Genomic DNA, 20,905 nt, shown 5'->3' with positions numbered 1-20,905 from the left:
CTAAGGGCAGCACAGTGGCGCAGTGGGTTAGCCCTGCTGCCTCACAGCGCCGAGGTCCCAGGTTAGATCCCGGCTCTGGGTCACTGTCCGTGTGGAGTTTGCACATTCTCCCCATGTTTGTGTGGGTTTCACCCCCACAACCCAAAGATGTGCAGGGTAGGTGGATTGGCCACGCTAAATTGCCCCTTAAGTGGAAAAAATTAATTGCATACTCTAAATTTATTAAAAAAAGAAGGTCCCTGCACTCATTTAATTCCGACCATGACAGCATTCCTGATTTTATTCGGTCCACCATTACTGACCTTTTATCATTTGATTGGGCCACAAGCTCTTGAATTTCCTCCTTAAAAATCTCCGACTCTCTCACTCACTTTCCTCTATTAAGATTATCCTTAAAATCTAATATCTCCTCTAACTTCATTGAAGCCTACTCGTGACAATAAGCAATTTTCATTTCATTTCATTGTGGCTGTCAATTGGTATTTTGTAACATTTCTCTGAAATGTCTGAAAAAGCTTTATTCTGTCAAAATAAATCTGAATTATTGTCAGAGTTCTGGAGATGTATCATTGTTCTGTCTCATAAATAGGAATTTGTAAGTCAGTAAAAGTGTCATGATGAAACATTTGAAAAATGTTGCCCTCAACAATGATGGCGACTGAGCCTGAACTCCGCTGCTGCTGCCCCCAATACAAATGGTGGGTGCGCGTGCGCACTGTTGCTGGTGCCCAAATAAAGTTGATGGGTGCGCAAGCGCAACCCCGCGAGCGCGCGATGGCGGCCCCATTGTCCTGTCTGTGAGAAAGCTGCAGGCCCAGCTCAGGGCCCCCGGTACCGGTAGGTTATTTTTACGGGTTTTCGGTTTATATAACGCATTTACGAAGTGTGTCCAACGATGCGCCTGATTCATCTCTCCCTCGGTCCCGCCATTCCCACCTTTACGGATGTGGATCCGAGAAAGAATTTATCTGCAGCGCCATCAATCACACTGCGCATCCTTCAATAGGCCCAGTCCCGCCCCCTCATTCACTCCGATTGGCTGGAGGACCATCCGCTTCAGACCGGTCCTCCGAACCCGCCCCCTGAACCCTCTCGGCCAGGAGCTGCCGTCAATTATTGCCCATTGTGAGGTGTCAGTGTGAGAGGTCAGTGTTGGGGGGAGACCAGGGGGGGAGACACTGACCCAGTGACAATGTCAATGCATTAGTGGAAAAGTCTAATGTAACCCCTCCTGTTCAAAAAGGCAGAAAGTAGGAAACTAGTTAGTTTAAAACCTGTTGTTGGGAGACTGTTGGAATCCATTATTGAGGAAGTAGTAACTGGACATTTGGAAAGTCAAACCGCAATCTATCAGTCAGCGTGGTTTTGTGAAGGGTGGATCGTGTTTGACTCACTTGGAGTTCTTGGAAGATGTAACAAGCCAAATGGATAATGGGGTCCTGTAGATGTATTTGGACTTCCAGAATACATTTGATAAGATGGAATTTAACATGCATAAGTGTGAGTCATTTTGGTCAGAGGAATAAAAAGGCAACTTATTATTTAAATGGAGAGAAACTTCAGAGGATGTTGGTTTGGGTGATGAACAAATATTTCACATCTGTCTCCAGCCAAGAGAATGAGGAGGTAGATATGGAACTCAGGGAGAGAGACTGAAAGGTTCTTGAGTGAATTGACAGAGGGAGTGCCAAGGCATTGGAAGTGTTGGCAGGCTTAAAAGTGGCCAAATCTCCAGGTCTGGATGAATTGTGTCCCAGGATGCTGTGGGATTGCAGGGGCCCTGACCCAATTTTTTAATTCCTCTTTGGCGATGAGGAAGGTGCAAGAGGCCTGGAGAGCAGCTAATATGATCCCACTATTTAAGGAAGATTGTCGAGATAAGCCAGGGAACTGCAAACCAGTGAGTCTCACGTCAGTGGTAGTGGAAACTATCGGAGAAAATTCTGAAGGAGAGAATCTATCTCCACTTGGAGAGGCAAGGTTTGATCAGAAATAGTCAGCATGGCTCAGCGGGAGGTCATGCCTCACACATTTTGATTGATTGATTGACACCAGGTGTGTTGATGATGGTAGTGATGTAGTTTACATAGATTTCAGCAAAGCCTTTGACAAGATCCCACATGGGAGACTTTATAAAGAAGACACATACATGTGATACAGAGTAACATGATAAGGTGGATTCAAAATTGGCTTAGCTGTAGGAGACAGGGTGATGACAGACGGCTGCTTTAGTGTCTGGAAGCCAGTGTCCAGTGGGATACCACAGGGATCTGCGCTGGGTCCCCTGTTGTTTGCCATTTATATAAACGCCATAGATGACTATGTGTGGGGTAGAATCATTACCTTTGTGGATGACACACAGCTTGGCCTGGTGACTAACAGTGAGGTTGAGTGTCTTGGGTTACAGGAAGATATAGACAGGATGATCAAATGGGCAGAAACGGGGCAGATGGAATTTGACCCTGAAAAATGTGAGGTGACGTACTTTGGAAGGAGTAATTTGAAAAGGAAGCATTCAGTGAACGGCCTGACACTGTGACGTCTGAGGAACAAAGGGACCTTGGCCTGTTTGTCCATAGATCTCTAAAGGTGGAAGGGCAGGTTAATAGGATGGTGAAAAAGGCATATTAGGCACTTGTCCTTTAGCAATTGAGGCATAGATGGGGTCGCAGTGACGTCTCAGGAACAGTGACGTCAGCCTTCAGACCATCTTCATGTTGTATTTAGCGTCATCCCCGCTGCTGCCTCCACCACCCCCGCCAGCGTGCGGCACGAAGTCGACATGGATGTTGTGTTTGATGGGCCCGCTGACCCGGCTCCAGATGAAGAGTAAAGTGAAGCAGAGCGACACCACGGTGAAGAAGGAGGTGAAGCCCATGGTGGTGGCCACCAGCAGCGTGTGGGTGTCGAAGGGGTATCCGGGCCGCAGGCCGGCCTTGGCCCGGGAGTCGGAGCGCCCAGCCAGTCCCAGCTCCTGCAGCGAGAGCGGCCGCACCTGTAGCGAGGCTGAGGCCGTGGCGTTGCCGCCGGCGTTGCGGGCCACACAGCGGTAGGTGCCGGAGTCCATGCGGCGGACCGAGGTGATCTGCAGGCTGCCGTTCGGCAGGAGGCGGCTGCGGCCCACAGCGGGGCCAGAAAGGAGCGGGGGCGCGGGGGGCAGGCTGGGGTCCGGACGCCCGGGGAGGAGGCCGCGGTCCTCGGGTTTCAGGCCCTGGTCCTCGGCTATTAGACCCAGGCCCCCGGGGAGGCCCATCCCAGCCTCGGGGTGGCCAAGCCGCTGGCGCCGTGGGTTGAGCCACAGGATGAGGGGCAGCGGCTGGCCGTCAGCCGAGCAGTGCAGGGTGACGGTCTGGCCCTCTCGGGCCTGCAGCCGCTGCGGCCTCTTGTCGCGGATGCGGGGCCGGCGGCAGCTGAAGGTGCTGGCAGGGAGGGAGCCGGCGGCCTCGGGCAGGCGGCGGCCGCGGAGGGGCGGCGGGGAGGCACAGGCGGGCGGCTGGGAGCCCAGGAAGCGGAGGCGATGGCGCCGGCGGACGATCCAGAGCAGGCGGCAGTCGCAGGCCAGCGGGTTGAGGCCGAGGCCCAGGCTCTGGAGGGAGGCCAGCGAGCGGAAGGCGTTGGCCGGCAGGCTGGCCAGCTGATTGGCCGTGACGTCCAGCAGCCGGAAGTAGATAAGGCCCCGGAAGGCGGCGTCATGGATGACGCGCAGGCGGCCGCCCACCAATCGCAGCTCCTCCAGGCGGGTCACATGCTGCAGCAGCGCTCCGCGGATGGCAGTGATGGGATTGTGGGAGAGGTTGAGGAAGCGCAGGTAGGCCTGAGTCCTCAGGCTGGCATAGGGAACGTCGCTGAGGTTGCAGCGGGTGACTGAGAGCCAGACCAAATTGAGGCCCAGGAGGCAATCTGGGCCTAGTTGGGCCAGCGAGGCCCAGGAGTCGATTTCCAGCAGGCGGAGACGGGAGAGGCCCTGGAAGGGGCGGCCGGGCAGGGCGGTGCCCTTGGGAAAGGCCAGCAGGCGGAGGGCGGTCAGGTTGAGGAGGGGGGAGAGGACAGGCCCGGGCGGCCAGGCCAGGGCGGCGCCGCGGACGGTGAGTTGGTTGAGGCCGCTGAGGCCGGCCCAGGCCCGCGGGCCGGCCCAGGCCAGCTCGGGGGAGCCCAGGCTGAGGGTGCGCAGGGCGGCCAGGCCGCGGAAGGTGTGATCGCTGAGCAGCAGCAGCGGGTTGCCGGCCAGCTCCAGGCTGCGGAGGGCGGCCAGGCCGCGGAGGGCTCCGGGCTGAAGGTAGCGCAGGAGGTTGTGGCCTAGGCCCAGGCGCCATAGCCGCTCCAGGCCGCCCAGGGCGCCGGCTTCCAGCTCCCGCAGCCGGTTATGGCCCAATTCCAGCTCCTCCAGCCGATGGCTCAGGCCTCGCGCCGGGCCCCAGTCCAGCCGCTCCAGCCGGTTGCCGCTCAGGTCCAGCACCCGTGTGCCAGCCGGGATCCCCCGCGGCAGTGCATCCAGCCCCCGGGACGAGCAGCTCACCGTCCGGTTGGGGCTCCAGCAGAGGCAGTCGGAGGGGCAGCCGAGCCCCGGGCCCAGGAGGAGGAGCAGGGGGAGGAGAGGAGGCCACACCGCCGGCAACAGTGTCCTGCCCCCCGGCCTGCAAAACAAACACAACAGGGGGTCAGTGAGGGGAGCTGGACCCCCAGACACACACCCACACATACACCCACACACAGGGCACCTCTCCCACACACAGGACACCACCCCCAGGCACACACCCACACACAGGACACTGCCCCCAGACACACAGGACACCACCCCCAGACACACACCCACACACAGGACACCCCCCCCCCCCCTACAAACACACACACACAGCACACCTCCACCAGACACATCTCCCCATACACAGGACACCCCCACCCACAGAACACCTTCCCCCCACACATAGGACACCTCCCCGCAGACACACACCCACACACAGGACACCACACACATACACAGGACACCTCTCTCTTTCCCCCCCCCCCCCCCCCCCCCCCACTCACCCAGCACACACACACACACGCGACCCTCCCCCAGGCGCCCGCTCAACACACCCCACCCCACACACACGCAGCAGCACAAGATCCTCCCACACACACACACACACACACGACAGCACAGGACCCTCCCCACACACACACACACAACAGCACAGGACCCTCCCACACACAACAGCACAGGGCCCCCCCCCCACACACACACACGACAGCACAGGACCCTCCCCACACACACACACACACACACGCGACAGCACGGAACTCCCCCCCCCCCTCCCCCACACACCACACACACACAACACACACATACGACAGCACAGGACCCCTCCCCGCCCACACACACACACACACACACACACACACACAGCACAGGACCCCCTCTCTTCTTCCCCCCCACACACGACAGCACAGGACCCCCCCGCCCCACACACCCAGAAACAGGACGCCCCACCTCCCCCCAAACACAAATGCCCGCGCGCACAGGAACCCCTTTCCCCAGACACCCACAGGGTCCCCCTCACACACAGGATCCCCGGTGTCCCGAACACCACCAGCCCCCTCCCTTTGGGCCACGTATTCTACAGTCTCTCCATCCCAGGTTCTCTTCCCCCACCCCCCTCTCCAGAGATGTGCAGGATGGGTGGGTTTAACGGGGATAGGAGAGTGGCCTAGATTCAGGTTGCTCTTTCACAGGGTCGGTGCAGAACCGATAGGCTGAATGGCCTCCCTCTGCTCTGTAGGGATTCTGCAGTTTGACTCTCTTCCCCCAGACCCCATCACTGAGGGGGGATCTCCCCCAATCTTCAGTAACTTCCCCGGGGCCTCTAGAACCCATCCTCTCCAGAATCCCCACCCCGTCCCCATGACACAGCCTTGTCCACCTTCCCTATCGGACCCTCTCCACTACCCTCCACAACATCTCCCCCCCCCCCCCCCCCCCCCCCCACATCGTCATCCCCTCTTGTGGCTTCACCTCGCTCCCACAAACACCTTTGTGTCCTTCCCAAATTTCTATGCAAAGGCGGGCTTCGGGGTACAGAGAGAGATGGGAGGGGTTGAATATATTTGACTGAAAATCGTGATTACCTCATAAGCTTCATATTTATGACGAAGAGTTTGAGGGTCTTCTTCGGTCCTGTATCTGCTGACGGTCCGGGAGCAGCTTTCGCTGTACAAGGAGCTACTGCCGCTTGTCAGCTTGTTTTAATCCTGCTGGGATCTGGTTACAGGTTACACACCAGCTGGAGCCTGTGGCTGAGGCTCCGGACGAGGGGCTTGATCGGGTTTCATCATAAACATTGTTCCTCCTGAATATTTAAACATTTGACATGGATAAACACCGGGGCAGAAAGAGAAAACACCGGCTCAAAGTGTGAAAAGCTGGAGTGTGACCCACATTCATCTACACAGAGCAACGTGCTAGACAGGGAGTAAAGCTCCCTCCCTCTACACTCTCCCTATCAAACACTCCCAGGACAGGTATAGCACAGGGTTAGATACAGAGTAAAGCTCACTCGACACTGTCACCATCAAACACTCCCAGGACCGGTACAGCACAGGGTTAGATACAGAGTAAAGCTCCCTCTACAGTATCCCCATCAAACACTCCCAGGACAGGTACAGCACGGGGTTAGATACAGAGTAAAGCTCCTTCTACACTGTCCCCATCAAACACTCCCAGGACAGGTACAGCACGGGGTTAGATACAGAGTAAAGCTCCTTCTACACTGTCCCCATTAAACATTCCCAGGACAGGTACAGCACGAGGTTGGATACAAAGTAAAGCTCCCTCTACACTATCCCCATCAAACACTCCCAGGACAGGTACAGCCCAGTGTTAGGTACAGAGTAAAGCTCACTCTACACTGTCACCATCAAACACTCCCAGGACAGGTACATAGGAAAGGAGCAGGCCATCCAGCCCATTGAGCATGCTCTGTTCTCTAATATGATCATGGCTGATCATCCACTTCCATGGAAAAATAATTCAAAGTAAAAGTGGTTTTCCGAAAATTAACACAAAGTTCACTGTTTAATGAATTCCCGCACTCCGAGCCACTGGTTAATGAATTCCTGCACACACAGCCACTGGTTAATGATTTGCTGCACACAGAGCCACTGGTTAATGATGTGCCACACACACAGCCACTGGTTAATGATTTGCTGCACACACAGCCACTGGTTAATGATGTGCCACACACAGAGCCACTGGTTAATGATTTGCCACACACACAGCCACTGGTTAATGATTTGCTGCACACAGAGCCACTGGTTAATGATGTGCCACACACACAGCCACTGGTTAATGATTTGCTGCACACAGAGCCACTGGTTAATGATTTGCTGCACACACAGCCACTGGTTAATGCTTTGCCACACACAGAGCCACTGGTTAATGCTTTGCCACACACAGAGTAACTTGTTAATGATTTCCTGCACACAGAGCCACTGGTTAATGATTTGCCACACACAGAGTAGCTAAACTGAGTAGACAGAACTAAAATCACGAGTTATATCACAGCTAGAGTACGGAGTACAGTTCTGGTCATCACATTCCAGTACAATCACATTCTTCCTGCAGAGAGGACGGAAGAGGTTCTTCTGGATGCTTTCAGGATTGGGAAATTTTAACAAGAGGAAAGATTGGATCGACTGGGATTGTTTTCTGTGGAACAGAGGAGGCTGAGTGGACATTTAATTGAGGTGTATAAAATCATGTGGGTCCCAGATATAGTGGATCAGAAGGCAGAAGGACCTATTTCATTAACATGCTGGTCATTAACCTAGGGCCAGAGATTTAAGTATCTGTTGGAAGGATTAGGGGGGAATTGAGGATTTTCTTCACCCAAGGGGGTGGTGGGGATCTGGAACTCTGTCTGAAAGGGTGGTAGAGACAGAAACCCTCATCACATTTAATGACACCCTGATGTGGAGTTTCTGTGACCCGCAGGGCTACAGACCAAGAGGCGGAAAGTGGGCTGGATAAACCGTTTTCAGCCAACACAGACACAATGGGCTGAATGGCCTCTGTGCTGTAAATTTCTAGCATTCTGTGATGACAAGTTATCCTCAGGTTTTTATCCAAGACAGACCTCAGCCCAGTCAGTTAGTCCAAGTGTTGATGTGATGGATCAAGTTAAGAGGTGTCAGGTACCAGGAACAGTGATGAAAATGGAAATGTCAGTAAATACTGATATAGTTTATCTGTATGTGGTTCCATTTTAATAACTTCCCCTGAATGTGACCCTGACCCAGGTTTTAATTTGATTTATTTATAATAGTAATCCTTATTGCCACAAGTAGGCTTACATTAGCACAGCAATGACGTTACTGTGAAAAGCCCCTAATCGCCACATTCTGCCGCCTGTTCAGGAGAATTCAGAATGTCCAGGGTCAGGGTCCCAGGTTCGATTCCTGGCTTGGGTCACTGTTGGAGTCTGCACGTTCTTCCCGTGTCTGTGTTGGTTTCCTCTGGGTGCTCCGGTTTCCTCCCACATGTCCCGAACAGGGGCCGGAATGTGGCAACTAGGAGCTTTTCACACTAACTTCATTGCAGTGTTAATGTAAGCTTACTTGTGACAATAAAGATTATTGTTATTATTAAGACATGACCTTGTTTTTGAGAAGCCATTCGAGAATCTCTAATGGCTCCTTCTCTACCCCAGTAATCAGAAACTGAATCTGTTTGGATCCTTCAAGCATCTTCCCTGTGATTGAGGGGCCTGTCGTTCCCTGACTCCGATTTGGAATGTGGGAACTACGTGAGTTACCTTCCAATCTCAGGAAGCAATGCTTGACTCTTGAACTGTTGATGATGCAGCAAAGACGTAGGCTCCTGTCTCATTTCTTTACACATCCTGGTGTTGATGCTTCAGAATATCTCTTTGGCTTCAAAATATCCTCTCATGGTTAGAACATGGGCTGAATAACCGACTCCACTTCCTGTTTCTGATGCCTTGATTCAATCTGAGGCGACTAATCAAAATTGCAGAAAACCAAATTATTGACGAATATTTTGTTGACAAATGGAGTCTTAGAACCATAGAATTCCTTCAGTACAGAAGGAGGCCAGTCAACCAATCAATTTGTTGCCTTTTCTTCTTTTACTTTTTTACTCCTTTCTGTGGCTCTGTTCCAATTATGGCAATCAGAGAGTTTGCCCTTTCTATGTTATCTATATTCTAGTGCTTCGAGTCGCTAGGTATCAAATGATACCACCACAAGGTTCAATCGGCTATCGATCAAAGAGCCAAACACCAGTTAGTTAGTTCAAGGTCACGGCTACTTTATTTACAAACTATTAGTCATGCAACATAAACACTACTAGTTAACTACACCTATTGACTAAGACAACCTGTACTTAACTTCGGGCACCCGGCTTAGGTCAGAGAAACAGTGGCCGCTGTTCGATTCTGGATCTATCGAGTCCGAAGGAGTAACAGCTGCTCAGCTGGGCTCATCCGTCTGGTAGCGAGCTAATCACTGTGCCACCGGAAGCCTGGCTTCCCTGTTTCAAAATCAATATTACTGTTTATGAAGCTCGATCAAATTTACTTTCCATCTATTCTCTTTAATATGTCTTGTAAATATACAAAATCCCTCTTCACCTCTTTCTCACTTCTCCCAAAGAGGCCAATTGGGGTTTTTGTGACAATCCAGCAGTTTTCATGGTCACTTTTTCCCAGTGCCGGCCCCACAAATGACCAGATTCATTCAGCTCAATTTCACAACCTGCCTTTGTGTTTTGTGGGTTCTCTCTCACTCCCTATTTTCTGTTTTAAATCAGTTTCACAGGGTGTTCGAAGGGGAGGCTTCAAAGTCCAGAAACTCGAACCAAGCATCACATCAGGATCTGACAGAGCCCTCAATTTATCATATCCTGAATATCATTGGATTTTGAACATGGAAGGAAAAAGCATCGTTCACAGTGGGGAGAAACCGTACACGTCATCGGGCCCCATGAGACAGAAATGCAGTCACACTGAGGAGAAACTGTGGAAATGTGCGGACTGTGGGAAGGGATTCACTTCCCCATCCCAGCTGGAAACTCATCGACGCAGTCACACTGGGGAGAGACCATTCACCTGCTCCAAGTGTGGAAAGAGATTCACTCAGTCATCCACTCTGTCCACACACCAGCGAATTCACACTGGGCAGAGACCATTCACCTGCTCCATGTGTGGGAAGGGATTCAGTGATACATCCAACCTGCTGAGGCACCAGCGAGTTCACACTGGGGAGAGGCCGTTCACCTGCTCTCAGTGTGGGAAGGGATTCACTCAGTCATCCACTTTGTCCGCACACCAGCAGGTTCACACTGGGGAGAGACCATTCACCTGCTCTGAATGTGGGAAGGGATTCACTCGGTCATCCCACCTGCTAAGACATGAGCGAGTTCACACTGGGGAGAGACCATTCACCTGCTCCAAGTGTGGGAAGGGATTCACTCGGTCATCCCATCTGCTGAGTCACCAGCGAGTTCACACTGGGGAGAGGCCATTCGCTTGTTCAGAGTGTGGGAAGGGATTCACTCTGTCATCCAACCTTCAGAAGCACCAGCGAGTTCACACTGGGGAGAGACCATTCACCTGTTCCAAGTGCGGGAAGGAATTCAGTGATTCATCCTCCCTGCTGAGTCACCAGCGAGTTCACACTGGGGAAAGGCCATTCACCTGCTCCAAGTGTGGGAAGGGATTCACTCAGTCATCCACTCTGTCGGCACACCAGCGAGTTCACACTGATGAGAGACCGTTTCAATGTCTAGACTGCGGGAATTGCTATAAACATTCTAGGAATCTGATGTACCATCAACGTGTTCACACTGACGAGAGACCGTTTAGGTGCTCTCACTGCGGGACTGGGTTCAGACGATCATCTCAGCTCATCGTACATCAGCGAATTCATACAGTGGAGAGGCCATTCGCCTGCATCAAGTGTGGGAAGGGATTCACTCAGTCATCCAACCTGCTGAGTCACCAGCGAGTTCACACTGATGAGAGACCATTCACCTGCTCAGAGTGTGGGAAGGGATTCACTCATTCATCCAACCTGCAGAAGCACCAGCGAATTCACACTGGGGAGAGGCCATTCACCTGCTCCCAGTGTGGGAAGCGATTCACACGATCATATGACCTGCAGAGGCACCAGCGAATTCACACTGGGGAGAAACCATTCACCTGCTCAGAGTGTGGGAAGGGATTCACTCAGTCATCCAACCTGCAGCAGCACCAACGGGGCCACCAGTAACCACAGTGAATTAATTTTCGTGTTCCTCACATTCAGGACTGAACCATGTTCATTTGGGTCTCTTTCTGCTGATAACAAACTCCAGCCCATTTACAGGGGCTAATATTCTGGCTAAAAGTCAAATAAATTAGATTTGTGTTAAATCATTGTGTTGAATCATTTTAATATCTCTGACACAAGTTAGTTCCTTTTGAAGTACTCTCACTCTCCCCTGTCTCTTCCATCCTCACCTCTAACAAGGTGTGAGGGGCTTGTGGAGCTTCTTTGTGACTGAGATTGAGTCAATCCGATCAGCTGCCTCTGCTGCTTCCCTCCCTTCCACGAGCCCACCGGACCAAACTGTCTCTAAATTTCATCCTTTCCCGAGCCCTGAACCCACATCTTTCTCTAGTTTCTCTCCCATCTCCCCTCATGCCCACTCACAGCTCATCTTGTCCATGAGACCCAGCTCCTGCTCCATCGACCCTATTCCCACTGAGCTACTGATCAGCCAACTACCCTGTGTCCATGGATATTGTCAACATTTCTCTCTCTTCAGGTACTGTCCCTCTGTCCTTCAAATCTGCCATCATCACCCCCTCCTCAATAAAACAAACCCATGACTCTGCGATCCTTACAAATTACTGCCTCATCTTCAACCTCCCTCTCCTCTCCAAACTATTTCAACATGTTGTCACCTCCCAAATCCTTGCCCATTTTCCCCAGAACTTTCATGTCTGAATCCCTCCCATCAGGTCTCCGCCCTGTCACAGCGGTGAATACAAGAGACAAACAAAATCTTACCCAGAGAGAAGACAGACAATCCGGGAGCTTGGATGCAAGGGCAGCACGGTAGCACAGTATCACTGTTGATTCACAGCACCAGGGACCCACATTCGATTCCCTGCTTGGGTCACTGTCTGTGCGGAGTCTGCAAGTGCAGGTTAGGTGGATTGACTATGCTAAATTGCCCTTTGTGTTCAAAAAGGTTAGGTGGGGTTACGGGGATAGGGTGGAGGCGTGGGCTTAAGTAGGATTCTCTTTCCTTGGGCTGGTCCAGACTTGATGAGCCGAATATCCTCCTTCTGCACTGTAAATTCTCTGATTCTATGAGGTGAGATTGTCCTTTCTGAGCTCCAGCCAGGTGATGTTAAACACTCAGGCGGGAAAGACAAAAATCTACAACGTGTTTAAAGCAGCTGATTTATTTCACCAATATCTAGAATGTTAATCTCCAGTCCCTTAGAGGTTATTTTCATCAGAAACAAACTCCAACTATCAGAGTAAAAACCTCAAAGCTGTGGTACAGATAGAGGCCATTTGGCCCATTGTGTGTGTGCTGGCTGAAGTGGAGCTATTCAGCTTAATCCCATTTTGCAGATCTCAGTCGATTGCCCTGTATGTCCCAGTCCTTCAATTGGATATCCAAGACGTTTATTTTAAAGTGATCGGGATTTCTGCTTCTGTGACCCTATCAGACAGCGAGTCCTAAACTCCCACCACTGAAATGATGACGTCCTGGAAGCAACAACTTTGCCAAAAGAAGTATCCATTCTAAAGTGCAAGGCCCATACTGAAGACAACACTATAGAAGCACAAGGAAACACCCTTGCAGACCGAGTAGCAAAGGAAGCTGCCTCCCAGTGGGATTCTTCAGCAGAACCAAGACACAACTACAAATTGGGAGTGACCGATTTATTACAAGATCTACGTGAAATGCAACATGTCTCTATACAAGAAGAGAAATGGTCATGGTTAGACTCGGGTATCCAGTGGTATGATGATGATATTTGGAGACAAGTTCAGACGGATAAACCAGTTGCACCACAGGCACTGATGCCATTTCTGGCCCAACAGATCCATTCATGGGGACATTTAGCCCCAAGAAAGATGATGACTCGATTCCAGAAAAGTTGGTGTGGCACAGGATTCAAAAAACATACACCATTGGTAACGAACCGCTGTGTAACCTGTCAAAAGAACAACTTAGGACCTATAACATCAATGCCTCAGCAAAAAGCTCCTGCCCCTGCAGGACCATTCCAGAACATACATGTCGATTACATCACCCTTCCTGCATGTCAAAGATACACTGATGTCCTTGTAATGGTGGATACGTTCTCAAGATCAGTAAAGGCTGCTCCAGCCAGGAGGGCTACAGCCACCCATACAGCCAAAGTCCTATACAAAGACGATATTCCCAGATGGGGAGTACCAGCTAGCATTGACTCAGACAATGGAACCCATTTTACAGGTGCTGTTTGCCAGGAGGTGTGCAGGTTACTGAACATCGATTAGAATCTACATTGCCCTTATCCAGAATCATCAGGACAAGTGGAACGCATGAACCAGACTTTAAAAGAACGATTGTCCAAATACAACCAAGAAGGCAGGAATTGGATTCAAGCCTTGCCACTAGTTTTATGCAGTTTCAGAGCAACCCCAAACAGAACCACAGGCCGAAGCCCATTTGAGGTCATCACTGGCCATGTCCCTGCCAGGAACTATTGACTTAAGAAAGGCAGATTGTCATCTGATGAGTGATGCTTTACTCAGTTATTGTCAAAACATAACAAATGCTGTCAGGTGTCGGCGGCGTGGGGGCGATCCTCCTGAGGGGGGGCGGGGGCACGACTTGGTGCCCGGCGAATCCGTTTACAGAAAACAAATTCAGCGCGAACCGTTAGCAGCCAAGCGGGAAGGCCCCTACCAGATATTACTCGGAACCCAGTCAGCCGTGAAACTCCAAGGAAATAAATAATGGATGTGAAGCGCGCGTACCAAAATCAGAATCTGTAAAAATGTTTGCCATAATATTGATTTTCAGTTACATGTTTGGCCCAGCAGGCCTTACCCAGGAGTTCAATGTTAACACGTTCCTTTACATGTCCTATACCTATGCCAGAGACTTTAACCTCTCTAAGTGCTGGGTGTGTTCTATCCCTACCAATTCCCAAGCAGGTATCTCACTACAGCCTGTTCCTTTTGCTTTATCCCAAATGGCAGAAAGGCACATTTTCCAAAATCCCGACTATACCCTTCCCCAACGTGGAGACACCAGAACCAAAGAAATGATAAACCATGAGGTTAAGAGATGGCGATCTGCAGGCTGCCCATTAAACACTTTCAAGGGATGGTTTCAACATGTCTATAATCAGAAACAGAAACCACCCCAAGTAACCTTCCCAACTGGTCATAATCATACTGGGACCATATGTTTAATCAGCTATAATCATAGAGCATGGAATGTGGGATACAGTAAATGTGAATATTATTTGGATGTGAGTGCCAGTAAAATGTGCACTCATGACACAAGAAAGGTAGTGGTCCAGGGACATCAAGGGAATCGCATCGACTTTAAAGGGCTACCTAATCACACCGATGGGACAAATATTCCAGAACATTGGTCCCAACAAGTGGTTGCCCAATATTCTACCTATAATAGCACCTATTACATCTGCTGTAATACTGCATAATCTTGGCTCCCAGTGAGCTGGAGAGGAGCATTCTATTTACGATTCATTCTCACCTTTATCCGCCATTCCCATTCCCTTTCCCTAGCCGATGCTATAAACGCAGACTCAAAACATGGACCTCTCATCCCACAGTTTGAGAAATATCAACCTCCCACTATCATCAAGAGGTCTAAACATGAGATCACAGGGGCTGAGAAATTCTTTTCTACTCTCATCCCTGCCTATGGCGTCATCGTATTGACCAGAGAATACATTAAATTGGCTGCAGAGTTTGAGAAGACAGCCAATGACACTGCCCGAGCCCGAAGTACCATTTCAGCCGAGACGCTAGTCATTCCAACTGTGGCTTTACAGAATCGGATGGCACTTGACTATTTGCTCACCGAAAAAGGTGGCACCGGTGCCCTGATTGGTGCAGAGTGTTTCACCTATGTCCCAGATAATTCAGAAGAAATCAAAAGCTTGTCACCACATATTCAAGAAGAAGTTAGGAAACTTTACCAACCCTCTGACACCACTTTTTGGGGATGGCTCTCTGGACGGGTGGGTGGCACAGGGATTTCCATCATTCAGGGATTTCTCTTATTTTTTATTTTTGGGCTTGTCATTTAGGTAGTGATCTTGCCAGTCAGATGCATTGACCAATGTATGGCTACCCATAATGCCCCAACAATCAAAGTGGTTCAAAGTGGTCAAACTGCACCATCAGCCCATGACATTGAACAAGGCTCCTACTATTGAACTGTTATTTCTGCATTATTGCATTATTACCCAATTATTACTGCAATCATATTATCAATTTCTATTATTACTGAATTGTCATTGTACCGTGTAATTACTTTTTTGAATAAAATACTTCCAGAATGCTTGTAACGCTTGCAAAGCTTTGCCCGCTCCAGTGTTGAAGGCTGTTCTCAAACAAGTGAACTATTCAAGACAATGTGAATGAGTTCCTCCCCACACTTACTTCTATCCTGTCACATTTCTTCCTCAATTTCTATGCGTTATTTTGATTCATCTTATTAATCTTTGGAAGAATCAAAATGGGGGACTGATAAAAATTGGCTTTTCTAGTTAGATATAGATGATAATGGTAAAAAGGTTAAATGAGAACTCATTCAGCATATTAAGCATTATTTGAGTGCAACAATAGCTGGAAACCCATTAAAGGTTAATCCATTAGGGCGTTTGTTAAGCGGCAGGTGACGGAGTTTCCGCTATTGCCGCCAAGGGGAGTGCAGGATAGGGTGCTCTCGGGGACGTGGGTCGGTGAGGGTAAGATCTCGGCAATTTTTCAGGTGATGCAGGAGGGGGAGGGGGGGGAGGCCTCGGTGGAGGAGCTGAAAGCGAAGTGGGAGGAGGTGCTAGGGGAGAAGATCGACGAGGGGACGCGGGCAGACGCCCTGGGGAGGGTGAATTTGTCCTCTTCCTGCGCACGGCTCAGCTTAATTCAGCTGAAGGTGCTGCATAGGGCGCACATGACTGGAGCCAGGCTGAGCCGGTTCTTTGGGGACGAGGACAGGTGTGGGAGGTGTTTGGGAGGCCCGGCGAATCACACTCACATTGGAGGGGTTCTGGAAGGGGGTGGTGGGGACCTTGTCCAAGGTGGTCGGTTCCAGGGTGGAACTGGGCTCTGGGCTCGCTATCCTTGGGGTAGCATCGGAGCCGGGAGTACAGGAGGCGAGAGGCCGGTATTCTGGCCTTTGCATCTCGAGTAGCCCGGTGCAGGATTCTTTTACAGTGGAGGGACGCGAAGCCCCCCGAGCCCGGAATCCTGGATGAACGACATGGCCGGGTTCATCAAACTGGAGAGGGTCAAGTTTGCCCTGAGGGGGTCGGTGCAAGGGTTCTTCCGGCGGTTGCAGCTCCTTCTTGATTTCCTGGCAGAGTGTTAGAGGGTGGTCAATCTCAGCAGCAACCCGGGGGGGGGCGATTATGGGTCTGTTAAGGGGGTTTGTTTTTGCAACTATATGTTTGTGACTTTCTTTCTGTTATTAATTTATTGCTTTGTATTGGGGGAGGGGCTTTTCTTTCTGTTTTTTCTATGCCTGTTTATTTTACTGTTGGGGAGAAAATTTGTTTTGAAAAAATGTAAATAAAATTATTTAAAAAAAGGGTTAATCCAGAGCATACACTTAAGTTTTCTTTCATTAAACATAGATTTTAACATTTGCAATTGCTTGTGTACAAGCAAGGTCAGTGACCGCCAATTAGCTAAAACACCCCTTGTCTGCTGCTGCTTTTTCCAGCACGGGCAGTCCTGTTTCCATGGTAATAGACAGTCTGAGGTCATAATGCCTGAATGCTGTGTTTTTCTAATTATTGTTGAGATGCAGGTGTCGATAGTTTGGAAAATTGTCAAGCGATGGAATGGGAAAATTCCACCAACATATTCAAATACCTATATCTTGTAATCGTAAATTGATGGACAGACACTTCGGTCGAATTGAGTAAATTATAAATTAGTTAAAGTCAATCAGTAGTAATAATAATACTAATCGTTTATTGTCACAAGTAGGCTTCAATGAAGTTACTGTGAAAAGCCCCTGGTCGCCACATTCCAGCGCCTGTTTGGGGAGGCCGGTATGGGAATCGAACCCGTGCTCCTGGTATTGTTCTGCATTGCAAGACAGCTATTTAGCCCACTGTGCAAAACCAGCCCCAGTAAAACAAGGTCAGACTTTGAGATAACAATTCTCTGAAGAATCACTTACCGGAATGGAAAAGTGCTTCTGTTGCTCTGTTCTGTTTCTCTTCTTGATCACTCCATCAATATTTCTGAAACCTTTGCTGCTCGCTTTGCTAATCACAATTACCCAGTTATTAGGGCAGCACGGTGGCACAGTGGTTAGCATTGCTGCCTACCGCGCTGAGGACCTGGGTTCGAATCCCGGCCCTGGGTCACTGTCCGTGTGGAGTTTGCACATTCTCCCCGTGTTTGCGTGGGTTTCACCCCCACAACCCAAAGATGTGCAGGGTAGGCAGATTGGCCACGCTGAATTGCCCCTTAATTGGAAAAAATAATTGGGTACTCTAAATTTATTCAAAAAAATTACCCAGTTATTTTATCTGGTGTATTATGATTTGAATGAAAACTCAACTTCTGTATTCGCTAAAGACAATTAATCTGACTAGCTTGCTGCAGGGCGAGTTCTTTCTAAATTTTGTATTAAAAACAAGTTTTCCAGTGGCACAGCTGACAAACTTCAACTGGACTTTGCCAAAAAGCACAGACTTGATCTCTGTTATTTGGGAGCTGAGAAGGGATAACGCATATCCAGGGTTCCGAATAGACACAGAGATCCATTAGCCCCCTTCCACTCCCAATCCTCTGCGAATTACTTTAAATCTAAACCCCTTGGTTATTGATCTGTTAATGAAATAGATCCTTCTTATCCATTCTATCCGGGCCCCTCAGAATGTTAAACACCTCAGTTAATCTCTCCTCAGCGTTCTCTGTTACACAGAAAACCACCTCGGCCTCTCCAATCTTTCCTCATTGTTAAAATTCTCTATTTGTGTCGACATCCTGGTCAATCTCCTCTGCATCCTCTCTGGAATGAACACATCCTTCCTGTAATGTGGTGACCAGAGCTGTACTCAGTAATGTAGCTGTGGTTTAACTAGTGTTTTGGACAGCTCCAGTATAACCTCCCTGATCTTATAATGAAAACAGAAAATGCTGGAAATACTCAGCAGCTCTGGCAGCATCTGTGGAGAGAGGGATTTCAGGTCTTTCCTCCAATAGAAATTGCTGGGAATATTCCCTGCTCTAGTACTCTGTCCCCGTGAATAACAAAGTATCCTCTCTGCCTTTAGAATCATCACATCTACCTCTCCTGTCACCTTCAGGGATCTGTGAACATGCACCCCTCTGTCCTTCTACACCTCACTATCATACCATTCATATTCTTTCCCTTTGTTGTGTTTGTCCTCCCCAAATGTATTTATTATCCCGCGTTTCTCTGGATTGACCTCAGTTTGCTACTTTTCTGGCCCGCTGATCAGTCTATTGATGTCTTCCTGCAGTCATTACAGCCTTGGTTCAAACATGGATAAAAGCGCTGAATGCCAGAGGTGAGGTGAGAGTGTCTGCCCTTGACATCAAGGCAGCACTTGACCGAGTCTGGCATCCAGGAGCCCCAGCTAATCTGGAGTCAATGGGAATCGGTGAAAACTCTCCGCTGATTGGAGTCGTACCTGGCACAAAGGAAGATGGTTGTGGTGGTTGGAGGCCAAACGTTCCTCAAGGTAGTGTCCCAAGCCCAACCATCTTCAGCTGCTTCATCAATGACCTGCCTTCAGCGTAAGGTCAGAAGTGGGGACGTTTGTGGATGACTGCACAATGTTCAGCACCATTCGCCAACCCTCAGATAATGAAGCAGTCCATGTCTAAATGCAGCAAGACCGGGACAATATCCAGACTTGGGCTGATAAGTGGCAAGTTACATTCGTGCCACACAAGTGCAGGCAATGGCGGCGGGGAACAGGGAAGTAGATCCTTGGAAAATAGGCAAGGATCTGGATCAGCGCAGGCTGGGAGGGCCGAAGGGCCTGTTCCTGTGCTGTAATTTTCTTTGTTCTTGTTCTTTATCTCCTACAAGAGAGGATCTATCCATCATTTAATGACATTACCATCGCTGAATCCCCCGCTATCAACAATCCTGGGCTGGGAGACGGGTGGGGGGCTGCTGCCATTGATCAGAAACTGAACTGGACTAGCCATATTAATACTGCGGCTACTAGGGCAGGTTAAAGGTTAGGAATCCTACAGTGAGTAACTCATCTCCTGACCCCTCAAAGCCTGTCAACCATCTAAAAGGCACAAGTCAGGAGTGTAATGGAATACTCTTCACCTGCCTGGAGTACAGCTCCAACAACACTCAAGAAGCTTAACACCATCCAGCCAAATCAGCCCGCTTGATTGCTCCCCCTTCCACAAACATTCAAACCATCCATCATTGACAAACAGTGGCAGCCATGTGTTCCACCTACAAGGTGCACTGCAGTAACTCACCAATGTTCTTTAGTCAGTAACTTCCAAACCCATGACCATTATCATCTAGAAGACCAAGAGCAGCAGATCACTGGGAACCCCACCACCTGGAGACCCCTCCAAGTCACTCACGACCCTGACTGGGAAATATATCACCGTTTCTTCCTGTCGCTGGGAGAAAATCCTTGAACTCTCTCCCTAATAGCACAGTGGGTGTACCTACACCTGAAGGACTGTAGTGGTTCAAGAAGGAAACTCCCCACCACATTCTGAAGGGCATCTAGGGATGGGCAATAAATGCTGGCCTAACCAGTGAAGCCCACATCCCATAAATGAATAATAAAAGTCTGCAGCTTTCTTTCTCACTGTCAAAAAGAAGACCGCAAATGACTTAACCCTGTCCCCATGTTAAAGTCTAAAGCATTGATATAGAACATAAGAAGCAAGGAATCGTGTCCTGGGAAATCTAGAATCCCACTGGAAATACTCCACCAATCACAAACATACCTCTCGACCACTGCCCTTTGCTTCCTGCTGCTCCAGCTGATGTCACTTCCTGCTCTTGTGATCGTTCTGGACATGAGAAGTCTCCTGGTTTTCCCACGTGGAGCAGGACTGGAATCCCCGGCCAGGTCTTTAGTTATGTGATTAGTTGACTTAAGCAAAATAAATTTAAGATTAAAATAAATAAATATTCATCAGCTTCTCAGCAATCAGTTTCTTCAATTGAGCTGAAGTCACCTTTTATCCTGAATTAACTGAAATGTTTTGATAATTGTTTTTTTAAATAAATTTAAAGTATCCAATTCTTTTTTTTTTCCAATTAAGGGACAATTAGCAGGGATTCACCTACCCTGCACATCTTTGGGTTGTAGGGGTAAGACACATGCAGACACAGGGAGAATGTGAAAACTCCACACAGACAGTGATCCAGGGCCATGATCAAAACCAGGTCCTCAGCACCTTCAGGCAGCAGTGCTGACCAGTGTGCCATCATGCCACCCGTTTTTGGTAATTGTTAATATCTAAACCTCTCAAATGATTAATTGACTAAAAATTCAGACGTCTTTAGGGGGCCTCACGGTAGCATGGTGGTTAGCATCAATGCTTCACAGCTCCAGGGTCCCAGGTTCGATTCCCAGCTGGGTCACTGTCTGTGTGGAGTCTGCACGTCCTCCCCGTGTGTGCG

At 49.5% G+C, this 20,905-nt stretch overlaps 1 protein-coding gene across 2 annotated transcripts; it reads right to left on the bottom strand.

Moving 5' to 3' along the window:
• Positions 1-2,104: 2,104 nt before the first annotated feature.
• LOC119961194 (leucine-rich repeat and immunoglobulin-like domain-containing nogo receptor-interacting protein 1) lies at positions 2,105-20,361 on the bottom strand. Of its 2 annotated transcripts, none has more exons than XM_038788652.1 (3): positions 20,224-20,361; positions 6,106-6,326; positions 2,105-4,634 (listed from the first exon to the last, which is right to left on the bottom strand). In XM_038788652.1, exons 2-3 carry the CDS (start codon positions 6,117-6,119, stop codon positions 2,702-2,704), a joined length of 1,947 nt encoding a protein of 648 aa, XP_038644580.1. In that variant the 5' UTR covers positions 6,120-6,326; positions 20,224-20,361; the 3' UTR covers positions 2,105-2,701. The 2 variants fall into 2 exon arrangements, with proteins under 2 accessions (XP_038644580.1, XP_038644579.1); XM_038788651.1 differs by lacking the exon at positions 20,224-20,361 and adding an exon at positions 8,790-9,631.
• Between the last annotated feature and the right edge of the window lie 544 nt (positions 20,362-20,905).

This window comes from Scyliorhinus canicula, unplaced genomic scaffold (assembly GCF_902713615.1).
Source record: "Scyliorhinus canicula unplaced genomic scaffold, sScyCan1.1, whole genome shotgun sequence".
NCBI classification, from domain to species: domain Eukaryota; kingdom Metazoa; phylum Chordata; class Chondrichthyes; order Carcharhiniformes; family Scyliorhinidae; genus Scyliorhinus; species Scyliorhinus canicula.
The sequence above is the reverse complement of the archived record's forward strand: the minus strand, read 5'-3'. Positions and strand labels throughout refer to the sequence as shown.